A 19193-nucleotide genomic window follows, 5' to 3' on the forward strand; every position below is an offset into this window, starting at 1 on the left:
CTCAGGGATTTCTTCTTTGTGACCTTGAGGCCAGCAAGGAGAGCTGTCCCCCCCTGCAGGGACAATCCTGCTGTCCCCAGCGCTGGGTTTTGGGGCTGTTGGTTGGTCCCTGCCTGCAAGGGACAGCAGAGGTTGTGCTCTCTGTGTGTCCCTGACCTGATCCCTTGCAGGGCACCTCTGGGGACACCGTGCCTCACGATGGACCCTGCAGGCTGAGCGCTGGCCCAGGCGGTCCCGCTCCCCCTCCTGGTCCTGGTTCTGGCTCTTTTGTCTCCAGAAGGCTCTGTCTCTCTGGGGGTGGCCACTGGGGCTGGACTGGCTGCTGGTGGGTGCTGGCCCACAGGGACTGGTGCTGCTGAGGGGATGGAGAAATGGTGCAGAGAAATGAGGCTGCTACAACGTTTTATTGTTTTAGTGCTGTGGGTTCAAGTGTTGGGTTCAGGATTTTCATGTTGTTCAGGTACAGAGTGACACAGACAGACAGAGACGTGTTGGGAGGAGGTGACAGCACAGCAGTTTGGTTTGGGAAAAGACAAACTCTGCATTTACAGTCTCTGAACCATAAAGTACCAGCTTTTCCAGAGCAATGAATCACCCAGTCTGTGTATAAAATTAAATATAATTTATGCTTTGCTAATTGAAATCAAATACAAAATTCAATTTCCTGTGCATTCTAATGCTGACATTTGAATAGTTTAAAAAAAAGAATGTTATTAACCTGGCTCTCTCTCGTTTGGCAGGCCACTCTGGCCAGATAGAAAATAATTCTCCTGTCAAGCCCCTCTTTTAGCACAGCAGACATGGGGAGGGGATTTCAGAAAACCAGAATAACCCCCCCCAAGTCCCCCTGTGGTCCTCAGGGTGGCCGCCGTGTCCCTGCTCCCCCCAGCCCTGACAAGGGGCGGGTGGCACTGTGGTGGCACGCAGAGAGGTGTGGGGGGGCCCTGTCCTCTGTGTCCCCAGGGCCACCCCTCCGTGCTGGACACTTGGCAACCCCTCCGGAGCTGGAGGTTGCAGCTGATATAAAAAATAAACATCTGAATATATGGCAGAAAGAAGGGGAGGGAGAGCCAGGGGAGGGTGAGGCAGGGGCAGCCCAGCACCTCCTGTGGCCTCCATGTCCATGAACCATCGGGTTGTGCCCTCCTGGGGCTGGGGGCTGTGCCCTGCACTGGGACCCCTCCTCATGTCTCCTCTGGGTCCTGATCCAGGGCTGAGCCCCAGCAATGGCTGCTTCATCCCAGCACAGGGCTGCACACCATGATCCCAGAGCTCAGGGGGCTCTGCTGGGTGCTCAAACTCAAACAGGGCATTTTGGGTCTCCTGCCCCTCCAGCAGTGGGTACAGTGAGAAGCATGATGGGGGCTTGATGGCAGTCAGGGACCAAAGGTTCCTCCCAGAAGCTGTCCTGAGCTTCCCAGGGAGACACAGAGCAGTGCTTGGACCAGACCAAGGCTGAGGTGTGCAGGAGACATGATGGATGAGGTGGGGGTCTCAGGGGTGCTTTCAAGCTCAAGACCTTGATTGAAGAAAAACTGCTCCTGGGTAAGATGTGAATGGAGGCTGAGAGAGTCCAAGCTTTGGCCAGGGAGGTGATGACATGATGATGGCTGTAACAGCCATGGTCATACACAGCTGCCAACCTGCCAGGTTCTGGCCACACCATGAGCTTGGATGGTGTCCTTCTGGAGCTGAGATCCTCGGGCAGGCAGCCAGGGCCACCAGTCCCACCATGTCCATGGGCAGCCCACCAGATCAGGGCTGCAGCACATTGGGAACAGGGAAAAATCCCTGGCCATCCTTTTGGTGAGGAACCTGAACACTGGGCCTTGATGAGCCCCTTGTCCTCCTGCTGGATCCATTGAGCAGGTTGCACAAAATTGTGTAACAATAATTTTCACTTTGGAGCTAATCTGACATTTTAATTACATGCGAAACACTGTAAAATTATTCCCATTACACACTTCCAATTTTCATGTCATTTGGGGATTTGTGGGTCTGTAAAAAACCATTTTATATCAGGAGCTGTTTTTAAATCTAATCGGGCTGTTAGGAACTGACATGACGTTAGCAGGATCTGTGTGATGCCCCCCCAGCACAACCCACAGTATAAATTTTCCAAATGGCTTCAGTATTTTTGTCGACCAGTCCCAGGCACCAGCACAGCTTCATGGCATCATGAACCCCACATCAGGCTGTGAAACCCCAGGCAGGTTCACCTGGTTACCCAACATGACAGCAATTTCCTTTGGTGAGCTGCATCAGCAGGGATTTCTTGCCACTTTAATCAAAACTGAGTCCTGGGCCTCCAACAGCGATCCCACACCATATCTTGGGTGTCTTCCCACAACCAGGGACCCCATGGGGGACACGGACTGGCACCCAGCTGTGCTCCACCCAGCAAGCATCCTTACACTGACTGAAACAAAGACAGCACCAGCAATAGTTGAGTGCCCTTAGAAATCACCCCTGGGAAGGGGTGTGCAGGGCAGTGCTCACCCTGGGAATTAACTCTGTGCTGTCATTCTGAAGCAAAGAGGAAGGTGATTCCTGATTTTGGAAACTCACACTCCTGATTCTGCCCACAGCAAATAGCAGAGCTCTCATTCTCAAGGGCAGTGCCAGGGTCCTCGAGGTTCATCCCTGCCTGGACCCTGGTTTGGGGCTGTCCCCCAGCCCAGTCCCTGCCATCACCCCTTGGTTCCCAGCAGAACTCCTGGCTCTGGATGGTGGAGCAGGGCACAGCCTTGTGCAGCTCTGCTTGGGGACCCCCAGCTCACTCCCAGCAGGTGCCTGGGGAGGGTCCCTGGTGCAGCTTCCAGGAGGGGCCTGGGGGACCCCTAGGTCTGGTCTCACTGAGCACCCTGGCAAAGCAGGACTGACTCCTTCCAACTGTTACACCCATCTGTCAGAGGAGAATTGGGCCCAGGTGTTCTGTGGCACTTGGTCAATACTGGTTTTAGTGCAACAAGTGACTGAAAGGTCCGGTGCAAATGAAGTTCCTGTAGATAGTTCCTCCGGCTTTACCCCTTCCACACAAAACACCAGCGTGCCTGCAAACCCACGTGTCCTGTGCAGATTTACCAGATCTGATGCTGCTGTTTGGGGAAACTAAAAGCCGGGCAGGAGAAATCCCATCTGTGTGTTTGTCCCAGTGCTGCTGGGTTTTGTGAGCCACCTTCCTAAGGAGGTGCTGGCCCTGCCTGCCTTGCTGCCAGGGAACACCAGCAACAAAATGGCAACACAAAGCATCTCACCACCCTGAGGAGCCCTGCTCCTTTTACCTCCTCCTTCCACCCCCCCCTCATCCCTCACCATCACAGGGAGAGCCCAGTACCACTCCAGGTGAGGTGCCACTAAGGTTTCAGAGCTGGAAACGTGGGGCAGCTCTGGCTGCAACCCTGACAGCGCACGAGTCTTGTGCTGGCACGGCACGGCCTGGAGCCCCAAGTGAGTTTTGGGTCTCTTAATGATGATTCACATCCCAAAAGAAAAAACCTTTTTTTCCTGATTTCATGGCTCTACTTATCACTTTCTTCCTGCTCCCACTGGAAATCTTGGCCCGTCATTTGGTAAAACATGACATTGAAGGGTTTGTAAAACTTCCGCAGTCTGTGGATGACGTCTGGGTCTATTTTGGGGTGAGTTCGGCCCTTGGACTTGCCCAAGCAGCGGGGAGCACTGCTGTCCTCTGGCTTCTTTAGGCAGGGGAACCCCTTGGTTTTATTAAAATAAAAATGTTTCTCTGTCACAATCCTCTTGAGGCCTAAGAAGTCCTGAACCTTGGCCATTTCCCCAGCTGGGTCAGTGATGAGCCTCTCCCCACTGACAAAAAGGATCTGGGAGAGAGGGAAGTACTGGAGCCAGTTCTCCAAGTGCAGGGCGTAGATCCCGATGCGAATTGCGCTCCAGGAGGCATCGATCAGGCCCAGGGTCCGGTTCTTGAAGGCCAGCACCTCAAAGGTGGGGATCTCTGGCTTCTTGGAGAGTGTCTGGGTGTAGTCCGAGATGGCCCGGGTGACCGGGTTCCTCACCACCACGATCAGCTTGGTGTCCTTGGCCATCGAGTGAATGCGCCTGGGGGCCTCGTTGGTCACAAAGTAGCTGGGGGTCTTCTCCATGGTGATCTGACCTTCCAGAGTCTTAGGCATCACGTTCCTGTGCAGAAGCAGAGGAGGGATGGTTAGCAAGGGGTCAGGTAGGGGTGGACACCCCAGGGTCCTTCCAGCCCTATGCAGGTGTTGGTGGATGCTCAGGAGGAGAGGTGCTGCCACACCTGTGGGCCCTGGGGACCAGAGAACTTCTTGGACCTTGGACACAATGGGCACCTAAAGTGTTAAATTGGCCTCAATAACACATTATACAGTCAGTTTGCCATAGGCACATGTAGACAAAAGTTAATTGACAATAAACCAGTACAATACCTGTCTGTTCAGCAAGCCATCTGCTTCCATTTGCTCAATTAAGCCTATTCACTTCAGAGCCTTGTACCAGAGTGGTGCAGTTAGGATTACACAAGACCTTTTTGTTATGATGACATGCTTTTAAACGTCTCAGCTAATAAAACTTAATACAGAATAAGATCCCTTGCTTCTAGTGCAATAATTAAATTTATTTACTATCTTGTGTGTGAGAAAGAATGACTTTTCTTTTATCTCTAATTCACATGCTCTGTCAATAATTAATTGCTGCTGGATTTTGAGCTTCCTGTGCAAGCACTTTTATTAGCCAAAAGGAATTTGCCTACTGGATAAATTAGCATGTAGCAAGACTTTTTTGGATAGTGTATTACCCTACTGTAAAATGAAACTGTAGCAAGATAGCATTTATATCTAAGAAAATGAAGAGGTAAATGCTCATCCCAAGTGCCCCCAGTTAGAGAGCATGACAGCAAGCTGGAAGGTACAAAACAGCAACTCGGGCAGAAGCACTGCAACCCCTTTCATGGCTCCTCAGCTGCTGGGTGCTGAAGAGGCCAGAGGGCCCTGGGCAGAGTGACCATGGGCACAGTGACCCTGGCTGTGTCCCTGCCCTGCTGCTTTGGACACAGCAGAGGGTTGGGAGGGGGCACTGGCTGGATCCTGTGCAAGAGTTTCTGTACCCACTGTGTACGTGGTCAAAGGTGTTAGAGGCACAGTGCTGACTGCTCCTTCACTGTGTTTTAACAATATTTTTACATTAAGCCTCTCAAATACTTGTGCCCAGGCAGACTCACATGAAGCATCGTTTGTTTAACCTGTTGCTGGGTAATTTTCCCCAAGGAGGCAGTGTTGGGAGGCAGGAGGAGGGTGCCAGGGTTCCCAGGAAGCTCTTGCAGCACTGGCCAACTCTGCAGCAAGGACAGGGGTGGTGATGCTCAGGGTCTTGCAGGATTATGCCTTCACATCACAGCTATTTTTAGTAGAAACATACGGTGAGACAACAACATGAAGGGCCTGGAAATGGCTCTGTATGAGCTCCTTGGGCACCAGCGGCTGCAGCGATGCTGACACCAACCCCTGAGGCCCAGGACACGGTGCAAAAGCCCCTCCCCACTGTGCTGCATCACCTGAGCCCTGCAGCAGCTCTGCACGCTGGGCTGGGGCAGGATAATCTGCTTTCCTGTGCAATCCCTGAGCAGGAGGAGGGAGCAGCACTGGCAAGACAGGCTGGTGTGTGCTCCTCTGAGTCAGACACCCCGGCAGGACGCAGCAGGCTGTCAAATGTCAAAATGCAGTGATTATGAGATGCTAAAAGCTGTGCTGGACTATGATCCACAGCTTCTCAGACAACAGGGCTGGAAGAGACCCTCAGCACAGCCAGGGAGACCAACCCCAGCTCCCCAGAGCAGAGACTCACCAGCACCTCTGCCCTGCTGGGGCTCGGTACCACCATCACCTCAGTTGCAGCCACAGCCACTCGCTTGTTGCGTTTTTCTCATACAGCTTTGTCTCTGGTCTCTCCTGGCTGCTCTGCAGAAAATTGCCTGCAGGGTCTCACACTGAAAGCTCAGAGCAGGCAGGGGCTGGATGGCTCCCCACTCCTTGTGCTGATGCTTACCCTGCACTGGCTCTGTACAATGGACTGGATCTGTCATCTGTGAGGGTTTGGATGACAGTGGTTTAAGAGAGAAAATTTAATCAGAACTCAGAGGAAGCACTGGTACTCTCCTTCACCCATGCTCTCTCTCCAGACTGGCCTGCTGCTGGCAGGGGCTGGTGACATCCAGGTGCAGGGTTCCCTCTCCCTCCAGCACTGCTCTGCTCTGGCAGTAGCCCTTTATGGACAGTTTTGTAAACAGACATTTTGGTCCTCTCTGCTCTAAGGTCAGGGCAAGGCGATTTACTTGCCTTTAATATTATACTTACTTAGCTTTTACTTTAAATTACGGTTTCAATAAGCTGTTGCAAAAAAACACCCCAAACAAACAGCCCAAACCTCTAAGTCTTTTCTCTGTGCTGGGGACACTTCAGACTATACACTGGAAACAAGTTGCACTGGCTGATATTCAAGTATAAAACAAACACACCGGGGGTTTATAAAAGAAGCATGAGCAAACTATTAATTACAACGGCCCCTTCAGATGATGTTATCACTATAAACAGGAGCCAAGAAATTGCAAAGCTAATAATCTGCAAGTGTTGCCACATTTAAGGACTGTGTTTGATTCCGTGCACAATTAAGACAAACAGAAAGATAGGTTGGCACCCAGGAGAGACAGCAGGGAAGTAGTGATCAAGGAAAAGAGGAGGAAAAGCAGATTCAGTTCTTGTGGTGTGGTTAAGATGTAACTTCAGGGGCCACGGCGTGTCCTCAAGAGACCCCCTGGCCCTGCAGAGCACCAGAACTGCTGCAGCTCTGGGCTTCTCCCCAAACTCTGCCTTGTCTCAGAGTCCCTTTTCAGGCACTGCTTTTCCTGGGCAGGCTCCCGGGCTGCCTTGCTGAGCTCCTGCCCTGCAGAGGAGGAGGCTGGAGCCTGTCGGCAATGACAAAGGGACAATTCCACCGAGGTGCTTCCCCTGGAAGGAGCTCCACCACCATTAGCACGAAAGCCTCTTCACCCAGGGACAGGAATCAGTTCTTCACGCTGCTGGCAGCAGCATCCCTGCACGGCACGATGTCATAATGAAATTTTTATTGCCACTCCTGGGCTTCGATCCAGAAATTACCTGGTCCTCCCAGCATTTGATCAAATATGTATTACTGGGTGCTTGCTTGGGCTTTTGATATTTCTCTCCTTTCCTGCTCATTCCCCAGTGCTAAGGAGGGCCAGGCTGCTCTGCAGGCATCCCCAGCACTCCCGCAGCCCCCTCGGACGGGGCACTCCCTGCTTTCCCTTCTCCCCGTGTTTTGCTCAGTGCACAGAACAGCCCCGAGGCACGGGGAGGGGCGGGCAGGGCATCATCTGGCTCTGCGCCTCCTCAGGTTTGTGGCAAAGGAGGCTTTAAGCCCTCATTGGGAAAATGTGTTGCAGTAATTGTTCTTAACTGCTGGCTTCAGACAAGCTCTTTATTTTCAAAGGATACATTTTATAAATTTGTGAATTTGCATGTTGCCAAAATCCCCTTGTGGTTTATTTAAATCCAGATTATCTTGTTTATTCCTTCAGTCACAGCTGTCATTTATCTCTGTGTAGGCAGCTCGCTCACGATGTTGCAGGTTTCCTGCAATCCCACTCAAAAGGACTCTTTGTTAACTGTGTTTTCATGTTCCCAACAAGAGAAGAAAGTTTCCAGTAACTCCCAGGGTTTGGAGAAGCACAGAGGAGGACAGGGATCTGCACAATTGGCCAGGTGCTGCAACAGTGCCACTTGCCCTTGGAGCTCATCTCTACTGCTCCTCGGGGTGGAGCAAACATCTGCTTTAGTCTTCTGAAAAGACAAACATGAAGTAATTTTCCTTTTTATTATTAACACATTCTGGTATAATTGCTTGAGCTGTCAACTGTGACCTGCCAGTAATTCAGCAGGCGTGGGACTTTCCAGGGGAGAACAGCATTGCAACTGAAGGCTGCAATGTGCATTAAAAGCAGAACCTATTTGCTGTAAGCCCCCAAGTCAAATCTCTTGTTGAATTTGTTCAAACATAAATTTACTGCTGAATTTACATAGGTTTAATGTTTCATAATCTTTCTGGTCTGTGAATCTATATTCAAGACTGAGTGCATTAGCTTAGAAATATTGTGCTTAACGCTGAAAATAATTTTAATCTCTCCAAAGTCCAATCCTCTGCACATCACTAAACCTCAGAATCCAATCCCTTCTAATAAGAGACATAAAACTTGCATCTGTTGCTGCCTAATAGATTCATACTGCTCTAATTCAAACGGCTTGCACACGTCTGTTAAAAAAACATCAGACACCAATTGTAAAGCACTTTCAGAAAAGCGGGTGCCAGTTCAGACTGGGCTGGAGCAAATCACATCTCTCCCAGGAGACTCACTGAAACAGCTTCATGGTTTGAGAGCTGGTGTCAATCTGCCAGCTGTGGGAGAAGGGGGTGAGCCCTCCTCATCTGTGACTCCAGCTCTGCTCTTGCAGGGCTAAATGCCCCAAATGAAGGGTTGCCTGGGACCATCAATCTCCTTCTCCAAGACAAGCAGCTTTCTTTGTTCCAGACTTCCGAGGCCATTTGGTGTCCATGCAGAACACTCATGAGATTGTGAGGACACTCCTTGCTCTGTACCAGCCACCTTCCCTGCCAGGTCCCTACCAAGTTGCTCCTGGGCCGAGCAGGATGAAGGACCCTGGACACCACAGCTGGAGTAGCTGGGACTCCCTGGGTCCCCGTGCCCCCCACTCACCCCCTGCAGCAGAGCAGCAGGATGGAGCGGGGTCCCACGTTGCCATACCAACGCAGGTGCTCACCGAGTGACTAACTGTGCTGAGCTGATCCCAGAATGGCAGCATTGAGTTGCCACGGCAACCGAAATGCCAAATTGGAAATTGTGTCAATAGCCAAGTTCTCCGAGAGGAGGCAAGCGTGCTCAGCGGGGCACCCGGACCGAGCCTGGATGGAGGCAGCCCAGACCCCCCCAGGCTCCTTCTCCTGGGCTGATGAAGTCACTCAAGACCCTGCAGAGGCCTGGCTGCATCCCTGATGCCAGCTCTGGGATTTCCATTTCATGGGGCACAGCTCCCCTGCTCCCTCCTTCTCCTCCACTTTCCTTGCCTCCCCCTGAAGCAAACCTATGGGATGGGGCCTGGCCCAGCAGGGCACATGCCTGGAGGAAGGATGAGCCCACCAGCATCACTCCAGGTGCTCTCCCAGGTGCTAAGATAAATGTCTGTGGAGTACAGGCTATTCCTAATGTGATTTTTGTCATCACCTTGCCCAGTCTGGAGTCCAACAATCACAAAAGAAGGGATTCCGTGTCTCTGCAAAATGCAAAATCTTTAACGGCTCATTGGCATGTGCTTAAGTTGGCCTGGATGAGAAGTTTCTCCGGAGAGCCCACTATTGATTCTGTCAGGGATTCAGAGGTTTTATAGGCATCGCTCAGGATCTCTTCAGTCCTTGTACCTCTTTAATGGTCTCATTGCCTACAGAACTGACAACATCCCCCTGCGCACCAGGAAGCGGCTGAACCTGTGCCAGGAGGCAGCGTGGGGAGGCTGCCCGGGGACACAACCCTGCTCCTCCTACAGGGCTCAGGAGATGGCAGGGCTAGGGGAAGAGGTGGGTGCACTTCACAGAGGAAGGCTCCTCTCCTCCTACCACTAGACAACAAAATCAGTGGGCAGCTGGCTGAGTAAGACAAAAATATAAATATGCTCTGATTTCACTGGGACCATCTGGCTCGTGCATGATAGACGGGTAAGAACGCTATAATCATGGAGCAGAGAACTAAGCTGATCCATTAAAGTCTTTTAGCTGAAGCAACTATGGAACCTGTATTAATTCAGCAATGCTTTGTGAACAGCCACCACAAGGTTAGATCCACTCAGTTGCAATTAAAAATAACCCTTGCTGTTCCGATAGCTATTACAGCATTATGTTCCCCAAAGACTCTCAAGTGTATGGATTATTGATGCTTGGACAATGCAATCTGAAATTATGATCTTAATGCTCAATCTTGCTTTCTTCTGTTCTTTCCTCACATTTGAGGAAAGATCTCCTCTGGGATATTGCTGTTGCCTTGTGTCAAAAATCCCTCACCCCTCTGACTGTGCAGCTCAAGCACAGATTGGATAGTCTCAGGTCAGACAGTCCTGCTGGGATTTCACTTCCTTCCGAATGGAGGGTGCCCTCACCCACTGTCCTCCCAGCAGCCACAGTGAGACCACAGTGGTCACCAGTTCCCCTGGAAAGGCCAGCAGAGCCCTACAGGCTCCTGGCACAGCTGGAGATGCTTTGCACATCTGGTCTGACACACACCATCTCAGTGTCACACAGGCAGTCCCAGCACCACTCCAGTCCTGTGGATGGAGACAGACTGTGCCTGTTCAGTGTGGCATCCTTCTACCAGGGCTGAATTTGGACTGATCTCTCCAACATTAGTGTAAGGTTTATTATTGGTTGGCACTCAGCTGTGAAACAGGTTGTGAGAAAGGCCAGAAATGCATATTTCTAACCCCATTGAAGTCAAGATTGTTTTGACCACACCTCGAGTCCTGTGTCCAGTTCTGGGCCCCCCAGTTCAGGAAGGAGATTGAGGTCCTGGAGCGGGTTCAAAGGAGGCAACTGGACTTGTGAAGGGACTTGAGCACAGATCCTATGAGGAGAGGCTGAGGGAGCTGGGGGTGTTGAGGCTGGAGAAGAGGAGGCTCAGGGGAGACCTCATCACTCTCTCCAACTCCCTGAAAGGAGGTTGGAGCCAGGGGGGGGTTGGGCTCTTTTCCCAGGCAACTCTCAGCAAGACAAGAGGGCACAAGAGGTCTCAAGTTGTGCCAGGGGAGGTTTAGGTTGGACATCAGAAAGAATTTCTTTCTGGAGAGGGTGCTCAGCCATTGGAATGGGCTGCCCAGGGAAGGGGTGGATTCTCCGTCCCTGGAGATATTTCAAAAGAGCCTGGATGTGGCACTCAGTGCCATGGGCTGGGAACCATGGGGGGAGTGGATCAAGGGTTGGACTTGATGAGCTCTGAGGTCCCTTCCAACCCAGCAAATTCTAGGATTCTATGATTCTATGACTAAGTCTCACTGCCCATCTCCACAGCAGCACTGCCATGCTGTTCACTGGGAACACCTCAGCGTCATCTTCCAGACTGAATTCCTGCATCCCTCAGGTACACCTGAGCAGTACCAGGGCCCTGCCCTCACACAGGTGAGCAGGGACTCACTGTGGATGTCTGACTGAGGATGTTCAGCTCAGGGTAGCCTGTTCTGAGTTGAGGCTTCCCTTCAGCATAAGGGTACAAGTCCCTCGAGTGTCAGCTCATTCATTTTCCACTGACACAGTGGAAAAGCCAGTTTCACAGGGAAAAGATGCAGGTGAAGAAGAGAGCTATAGACAGTCCAGTTCACTTAAAATTCTCACTTAACTCAACTGCACAGTTCAAGACATTCCTGTTTCCCAGAGATGGGCCTTTCCTGAGAAGGAAGATCATGGAAATAGCACATCAAAATTTAGTATTAATATACATTGTGAGGAGTCATTTTTCATCATCTGAAAAATTTACCTCTACCAGGAAAAAAAAACCTGACAATAACGGCTGCCTAAGTGAAAGCACTACTGCTGCACTACGCTAAAAGCTTTTCAGGGGAAAAACAGTAAATAAATTCCACTCTTCAGATGTGTCTGGATGTTATCCTAACACAGCGCCAGAGTAATAGGTGAGCCATCAACAGCTAAAAGGCTGGAAATTGTTACAGAGGGACAACAGAGGAGCAATATCTGCAGAACAGGTTGAATAACAAAGAGGGACAACAGAGGAGGTGTAGGTTGGATAACAAAATTGTACACACCCCAAGGCTGAGCTCTGTGCTGAGGGCAGCCAGGGGAGAGGAGGACAGAGGTTTGACACAAACCCTCCCACAAAGGAGCTGAGCAGCTTTGGACAGGAACATTCTGATTCTTCCCTGCAGCTCCTGATGTCCCCAGCTTGGCACCAGAGGAAAGCAGCTGATATTGGCTCCTGAGCCCTCAGGGCACCCCAAAGTCATCGAGAGGTGACACGGCACCATCCTAGTCCCAGCATCAGACCCAGGCATCACACCACAATGACTGCTGAGGAATGCAGAGTTTGGACTCCCCCATTCCCATCCAGGAGCTTCTCTTCTGCCCCAGGGGGGAGAAATGCTGTCCAGGCTGTTACTGAGGGCACAGCTATTTATTATTTGCTTCTCTTGATTATTTTGGTGTTTAAATTAATTTATTATGTATGCACAAATGGTAATACACTGGCATCTGAATGTCTTTTAGGCATACAATATCCTTATTATTCAAAAGGATTTTTTTTCCTCCATAATTGTATGGTTTACCTTATTATTACTTCATGTTAATGACCCAGCATTTCCATTTTTCTATAGGATGCTTAATTGTAAGCAAAGTGCAATCAGAATCAGAGATGCCATCTGTAATTGACAGCATCATAATAGCAGCCAGCATCACAGAAACAAAGTACCAAAATAAAAGGCAGTGGGGAGAAAACCACCTCTGAAAACACCCAGGAAGCTGTCATGGGCTGGGGCAGAGCTCCATCCACACAGGATCCTCTCCCTAAGCAGTGACAGTTTGGGCATTAACACAGATAGAGTGCTATTTATATCAGTTTGTACATTTAATCAGTTTTTTTGCAGTTTTCAGCGAGATGTGAACTATATCCCTGTCCAAGGCATTTGGTTCAAATCAGCTGAGACAGAGAATAATCAAGATTTATGATTCTCATTCTGACTCGGATCACACAGTCAGTGCAATGGGTACAGCAGAGCTTCCTCTCCCACCCCGAGTCGTCACATCCCTTCACTCTCCCTTTAACACCCATCCAAGGGACTGTCAAATGCTGCTGCAGCTCCAGATAACAGCAGCTCTGAGCTCTCCCCACCCCACACAGCCCCCCATGGGCCCCCAACCCACAAAGGGGGCATTTGGCAGAAATCAATAAAATAGCACTTGGCAAAATAAGAAGTATTTCATGTTGTTCTGCCTCCAGTGGAGCCCAGAGCAGAGGGGAGCAGCAGCCTCTGTGTCTGTCCTGCTGCACACTGAGTATCCTCCCTGCTCTGACAGAGGGGCTGGGGTGGGAGCAGAGGAAGCAGGGGGGCTGCAGGAGCCCAGGATGGCACAGGAGGCAGCTTCCAGCAGCAGGAAGGGGTGGCAGTGCTTCCAGCAGACACTTCCATTTCCAGAGGCTCAGCACTGGCTGAGGAAGCCAGAGCTCCGTTCTCCAAGACCTCAGCTGGGAAGCAAATGTTTAGATAAAAATTAAATGATCCAAAACCAACTCCATTAAAAGCAAGCCAGGTGATGGGAACACGGCAGTCGTGAGGCTGTTTCCAAGCCATTTCACAGGCAGTCGTGTTGTGCCTGAGCTCTAGGGTGCTCCAGCAGCTCTTCCCCAGACATCTGCTCCTCTCAGAGCAAGCCAGACACAAACCTGGGCCAGTGATGAGCCCAGAGAGGGCCTCTGGCACATCGTGTGCTCCTGCACCCAGGACAGACCCCACAGCCTGCATCCGTGGGGCCCTGGATCCAGGCAGGATCCCTCCCTGGGCAGCACAGTGGAGCCAACTCCTCTGCCAGCAGAGATGGGAGCCTGGAGATGCCTGCTGGAGGGGGATGGTGGATCCAGACCCCTCCTGTGAACAGGGCCATGGGAGCTCTGGCCCAGCTGAGCTGGGAAGGGGAACATCATGGCTCATCTTCCCCTCTGCACACCCTCAAAACGTAGGCAGAGGGGAAACACTGGCCACGAAGGGAAAATAAATGCTGCTTGCTTGCAGTACTGAAGTCCTCACATAGTGACTTTGTGCCTGGTAATGTTTTGTTTCCTTCAGGGTTTGTTTTGCCATCTTTTCCCCATACACAAACACACACGCTCTGTACAGCACAGCTTAGATTTAGCCAGGACTCTGCTAAATTCACACATGCAGTATAACAGTCAAGTAAGTGAAAAAACAGCCTGATTCCACTCCAGTCAATAGAGTAAACAACTGCTGGTTTGGATAAACAGAATTACTAGTGCCGAAGAGCCCTGGGCAGCACTGCACACTCTCATTAGTGTAAATGCTAAACACAAACCAATTAACACTCTCTAAGTCTGCTTATCTCATGTCACTTAGTGCTAAAATAAAGCCTAACACTAAATACACGTATTGATTTAGCCATTAAATCTAGCATCACTCAAAATAGCTCATTATATTGCTGGGCAACAGTCACCTTACTTTTCAGAACCTACCATATTATAAATAATGAATTCATTGTTCCATCCAGCACCAGGGAGTTAACTACTGATCCTGAGAGCAGACTGCTGATACTTCACCTAAATATTAAACCTCGGAGGAGCTGGTAGTGCCACTGCAGAAACACCACCCTGCATGGTGCTGTGCTGCCAGCTTACAGACCCAGAGTGGAAACTCAGCCCTGGACAGGAGCGCTATTGAGCTGCTGGTACCAGACACAGCTCACAGGCATCAGTCAGCACCTGTAAGGAAGAGGACAAGACATGCCACACAGCCTTGATGAACACTGCTGGTGCCCTTCTCGGAAGTCCAACACAGTGCAGCCAACACCAACCAAACAGCAACCTCAGAGCTTGAAGGACCAAAGCTGCCAGGAGTTTGATTTGGTTTTTAAAGAACTGTTAATTTAGAAAGTACTTGAAGCTGGTGTGTGGGAAGTTGCTGATGGGAAGAGCCTGGTTGGAGGGAACCCACCCTAATGAGCACCAAGAAAAGGCAGGAATGGGGCACGTGGATGTTAGCAGGCAGTATCTGATGTTTACATTCCTAATTACAAGAGTTAATTCTTCAGTTTGGCCAGGTGTCCCTTCTGCAGACAAGGTTAATGGGATGTGAGAGGCCACAGCTGCCACAGCACCAAGTGAGGAGGACAGGCAAGGGACAGCAGTATTAATCAGCCAGAAGCAATGCAAAAATGGTTATCTCAAGCTGTTTGGAGGCAGGGATTAAAAATAAATCTCCCTGAGTTTAATATTCTGCCAGTCAGCTCCTTTTTGTAGGTGGAATCTATTAAAAAATTATCTTCCTGCTAAAATGCTAAAGTATTTTTGACATTTAACAGCTTGCTTCTAGCAAAAAAGTGCAATAAATACATGGGAGAGCTAATTGGCTCTAGTACACCAAACATCCAGTCCATCATGAATAAGCAATGATTTGCTGGATTGCAGATGGCTCCAGCAGACCCCCAACACCTCCTCCTAAGTCATGGCACATCTGCTCCAGCCCCCTGGTCACCCAAGGTAACCCAGACTTTCCCATCAGCTGCAAACTGAACATTGGGACCCAGGGTGCTGGGCAGGGGCCCGTGCTGTCCTTTGGCCTTACCAGATCTGTACTTTGAGGTACTCAGTTTGCTGCAAGATGCAGAAGGAGCTGCTTGGCAACGTAGTCTTCTCAATAAAAATTAATGCTTTAACAAGAAGCCAAATAGCTACAGCTAATGTACTTCTGAATGAGATCTGAATTTTATTCATAAGCATCAGTGTCAGGACTAAAATAACAGTTATATGGACATAAACAGCTCTGCTGATTCAAAAACAGAAACTGCACTTCTGAATGAATCAGCTCATTCATTCGGAACAAAAGCATCATTTTAAATACATGCTTCAAATGAAAGGGAAAGCCAGAGACAATGTTCTTACTGAGAGCCTGCTTCCAAGAAATGCACTGCAGAGAGAAGGGATCCCTGCTCCTGGCATTGGGATGGTGCTGGGGAGGAGGAGCAGAGCTCCTGCTGCCTGTCTCAGCAGCATGGCTGGAGGTCGGGTGGGATGACATTCCCACCTCCCAGATCATTCACGTGTGGAAAGGAATCCCAGAAGGGAAAGAAGAGTGCTCTGCTGCTGTGGAGACCCTACCAACCACCAGCATCCAGGGCCTGCTGGTTCTGGTGCCTGATAAAGTGGCCTCTGTTTATTTGGGATGGATTGACCATGTCCAGGCACCTTTCTAGACTCCTGAGGACCAGGCATTGGCAGCTGGGCTCATGCCAGGGCTGTGACCCTGAGTGCCACCATTTGTGGCATCTCCAGATGTCCTCTGAGTGAGGTGGCCTGGGAAGGACCCTGTGGGACATTGCACCAAGGATCCTCCAGAAGCTTAGTCTGGATCTAGGTGTTAATATTGATAATGTGGAGACATCCATTCACAGTTACAAACACAAGTCAAAAATGGTGATAAAACTGGCAGCTGAGGAGAGCTGTATAGCTAACGACTGACTGATAAAAGGGTTTTAGAAAAATACATCTTGGAGAGTGCACTCATTACCGACAGAAGAGCCAGGTAGGTGTCAGGAAACACTCTGCTGTAAGGAAAATATTCCAGACACATGAGAAGAGGAGAAAATGACCATCACGTGGAGCAGTGGCAGTCCTCGTGTGGGGAGGGGTCTGGGCAGCCCCACTCCTGGCACTGCTGCCTTCCCCATGACTGGGTAATACATCTGTGGCTGCAAATGAAAGATCAATATTTATTTAACATACATGCTACCCTTTAGAGGCCCTTAATTGTAAATTAATCATCATTAACTGACAGTAATTGAACAGGCTGAGCACTCTGATCTCGGTGTTCCCGGCCACAGGAGGCCCTGGAGGAGCAGAGGGAGTGGGATGGAAGAGAGGGAGGAGGATGGAGGAGTGGGAGGAGGGCCCAGGCAGCCCCCTGCACCTACTCTGCCAGGAGCTGTGATGCTCTGGGACTGACCCAGCTCTCCTCAGCTCACTGCAAACCTCTGTCAGAGGGACCAAGGTCTAGGGGCTGTGGGACTGTCACAGGACTGTGACAAAAGAGGGGGTGATCCCATGCACCTCTGACCCTGCAGCAGTCCAGAGCCTGGGCAGGACACACTCACCCCAGTCTGACTGTCCTGGGAAAATGCAGCAGTCTCCAGCCCAGCTGAACTTCCCGTGGGCCTTGGTTCCCAGCACCCAGGCAAAGAAGAGAAATGCAGGGGTGAAGAGACCATCACAGGAGAAGGGGGAACCAGCTGGGCTCTGTCTGGAGGGTCCCAGGATGGGAAGCACTGCCACCATCACTGTCACTGTCACCATCACTGTCACTGCCACCATCACTGTCACCATCACTGTCACTGTCACCATCACACAGCCCATGGCTCGTCACCTGCCTTCTGCCAGAGGCACAGCTGGTGGCAGGCTCCAAGCCCAGGGGATGTCTATCCCTTGGGAAGGAGAACCTGCAGTTAGCTTCTTTCCAGGTTTTACAGAACCACAGACCAAAAGCCCAGGTGCCAGTTTGTCCCCCCAGGTGGCTGTGGGACAGAGGTCTGAGGGAGAGCAGGCAGGGGGGGGACAGGGGACAAAGGTGGTGTGGGGAGCACTGCTCTGGGGACAGTGGTGTAAGGCAGAGCAGCTCTGCCCAGCACTGCTGGTGATTCCCTGATTAAGCAACAAAACCCAACTTTGTCCTTGGCAGGCAGGGCAGGAGGCCGTGACTGATCCCTGGTGCCAGCAGGCTGTGCAGAGTGTGCTGGCAAAAAGAAATGCAAATTCCCATTCTTTAAGGACAACAGTGGCACAAACGCTAACTTTATTAAAATGCAGAATTATTTCAGGGCCCTTTGTTTAGCTCAGAGCCTGGAGGTAATTTATACGCAAGGATGGAGCAGTGAGGGCTGTGCTCAGCTGCCTGGTGCTGCCAGCATCTCTTGGCTCATGCTCCTGGTGTGAAGGCTTTCTAGCTCTGAAGGAAGGTCTGGGAAGCTCACAAGCTCCCTGCTTGTTCTTGTTGAAGAAGTTTTCCTGCCCCCATAGCTCCTAAGTACAGCTCCTGAGAACTGGCTCTTTATCATAGAGGTTAATTAAGTGCTCACTGATGAAGAAGGCTGGTGGGCTGTGCCCAGCCTGTCCCTGCCCTTCTCCTGATGCCTCCTGATGCTGGCTGCACGAAGGACCTGGACCCTGCAGCACAGGAGATGTCACCCCCCTGTGCTGACACAACGGGCAGGATTGGGCAGAAGAAATCCCAGAACCTGGCACAGAGATGACAACTGATTTCTTATGATGAAACACTAAAGTTTAGAACATGGTTAATCTGCTCAAGCCTGAACCCCTGCATGGCTCAGAGTGAACGTTCTGGTTTGCAGCAGAGAGCTGGGCGGGTTCCTGTAAGGGGATCTGGAGAGGGGGAAATGGGACTTTCTCTCTGCCATGGCCGGGGGTGCTGGATGGGGCAGGACAGGGTTGGGGGTGCTGGGGCAGCACAGTGGGGATGCTCTTGGCACAGAGTGGGATGTCCTGATGAGCGTCTCCTGAAGGATGGCAAGCACTTCACCTCTGCCTGAACATCACTGCTAAGGCAAACAAAGGCTCCTGCAGCTTGTTGACAGGGAGGTTTGTTGAGATGAAATCATTGCATCAGGTTATGTGTTCTTGTTTTGAGGAGCTTAAATCATGTCCAAGATCAAGCTGGATTAAATCCTGGACTTGCACTGCTGTCCAGGAAGTCTTATCTAGGCTGATCTGCATTTTCACCTGCATACCAATGCTGGGCTTATAATCAGCAATGGGAAGTAAACAGGGGGTCAGCAGACACTCCCTGTGTCCCATGTGCAGGACTTGCCCAGTCCTGACAGAGTGGGCATCAGGGTACTGCATGTCTGGCATCAGGGTGAGCACAGCTGGGGCTGTGTTCTGAGGACATAACAGTGTGTTTGACACTAACCTGACTTCACTGAGCCAGGTTTGTCCCTGACAGAAGCTGCCCAGGTGTTAGAGGCAGCACAGGGCCCTGCTGGTGGCAGCCAAAGGAGCAAGTGAGTAAATCCTGGACTTTGGCATCTGTGCAAGTGGAGTGCAGGCATAGGGAGAAGGAGAAGAGCAGTGTTCTCTCTGGGACTCCAGATTTACACTGAGCTTTGCATGCATCCGTCCCTGGCATCTGGGAGCAAGCGGGAGGTTTGCAGGGGTCAGGAGGAGGAATGGGAGCACTGCAAACACACAGAGCCATCAGCCTGGATCCAGTCCCCTTCTGGAGGGGAAGGCTATCCTGGGGATGGAACCCAGACACAGTTCAGAGGAACCTGCCTTGTCACGTTTACATTCCTCTCCCCGTGGTGGCACAGTGACAGAAACTTGC

The 19193-nt window shown here is 50.9% G+C and overlaps 1 protein-coding gene across 1 annotated transcript in view; it reads right to left on the bottom strand.

The window, feature by feature from the left end:
- Positions 1 to 887: 887 nt before the first annotated feature.
- Positions 888 to 19193, bottom strand: part of HS3ST4 (heparan sulfate-glucosamine 3-sulfotransferase 4) — a 49628-nt gene continuing 31322 nt past the window's right edge. Inside the window, exon 2 of the mRNA XM_071760824.1 lies at positions 888 to 4158. Within this exon, the coding sequence (XP_071616925.1) occupies positions 3522 to 4158 (637 nt within the window). The 3' untranslated portion in view covers positions 888 to 3521. The remainder of the gene's footprint in view (positions 4159 to 19193) is intronic.

This window comes from Heliangelus exortis, chromosome 17 (assembly GCF_036169615.1).
Source record: "Heliangelus exortis chromosome 17, bHelExo1.hap1, whole genome shotgun sequence".
Classification (NCBI taxonomy): Eukaryota; Metazoa; Chordata; class Aves; order Apodiformes; family Trochilidae; genus Heliangelus; species Heliangelus exortis.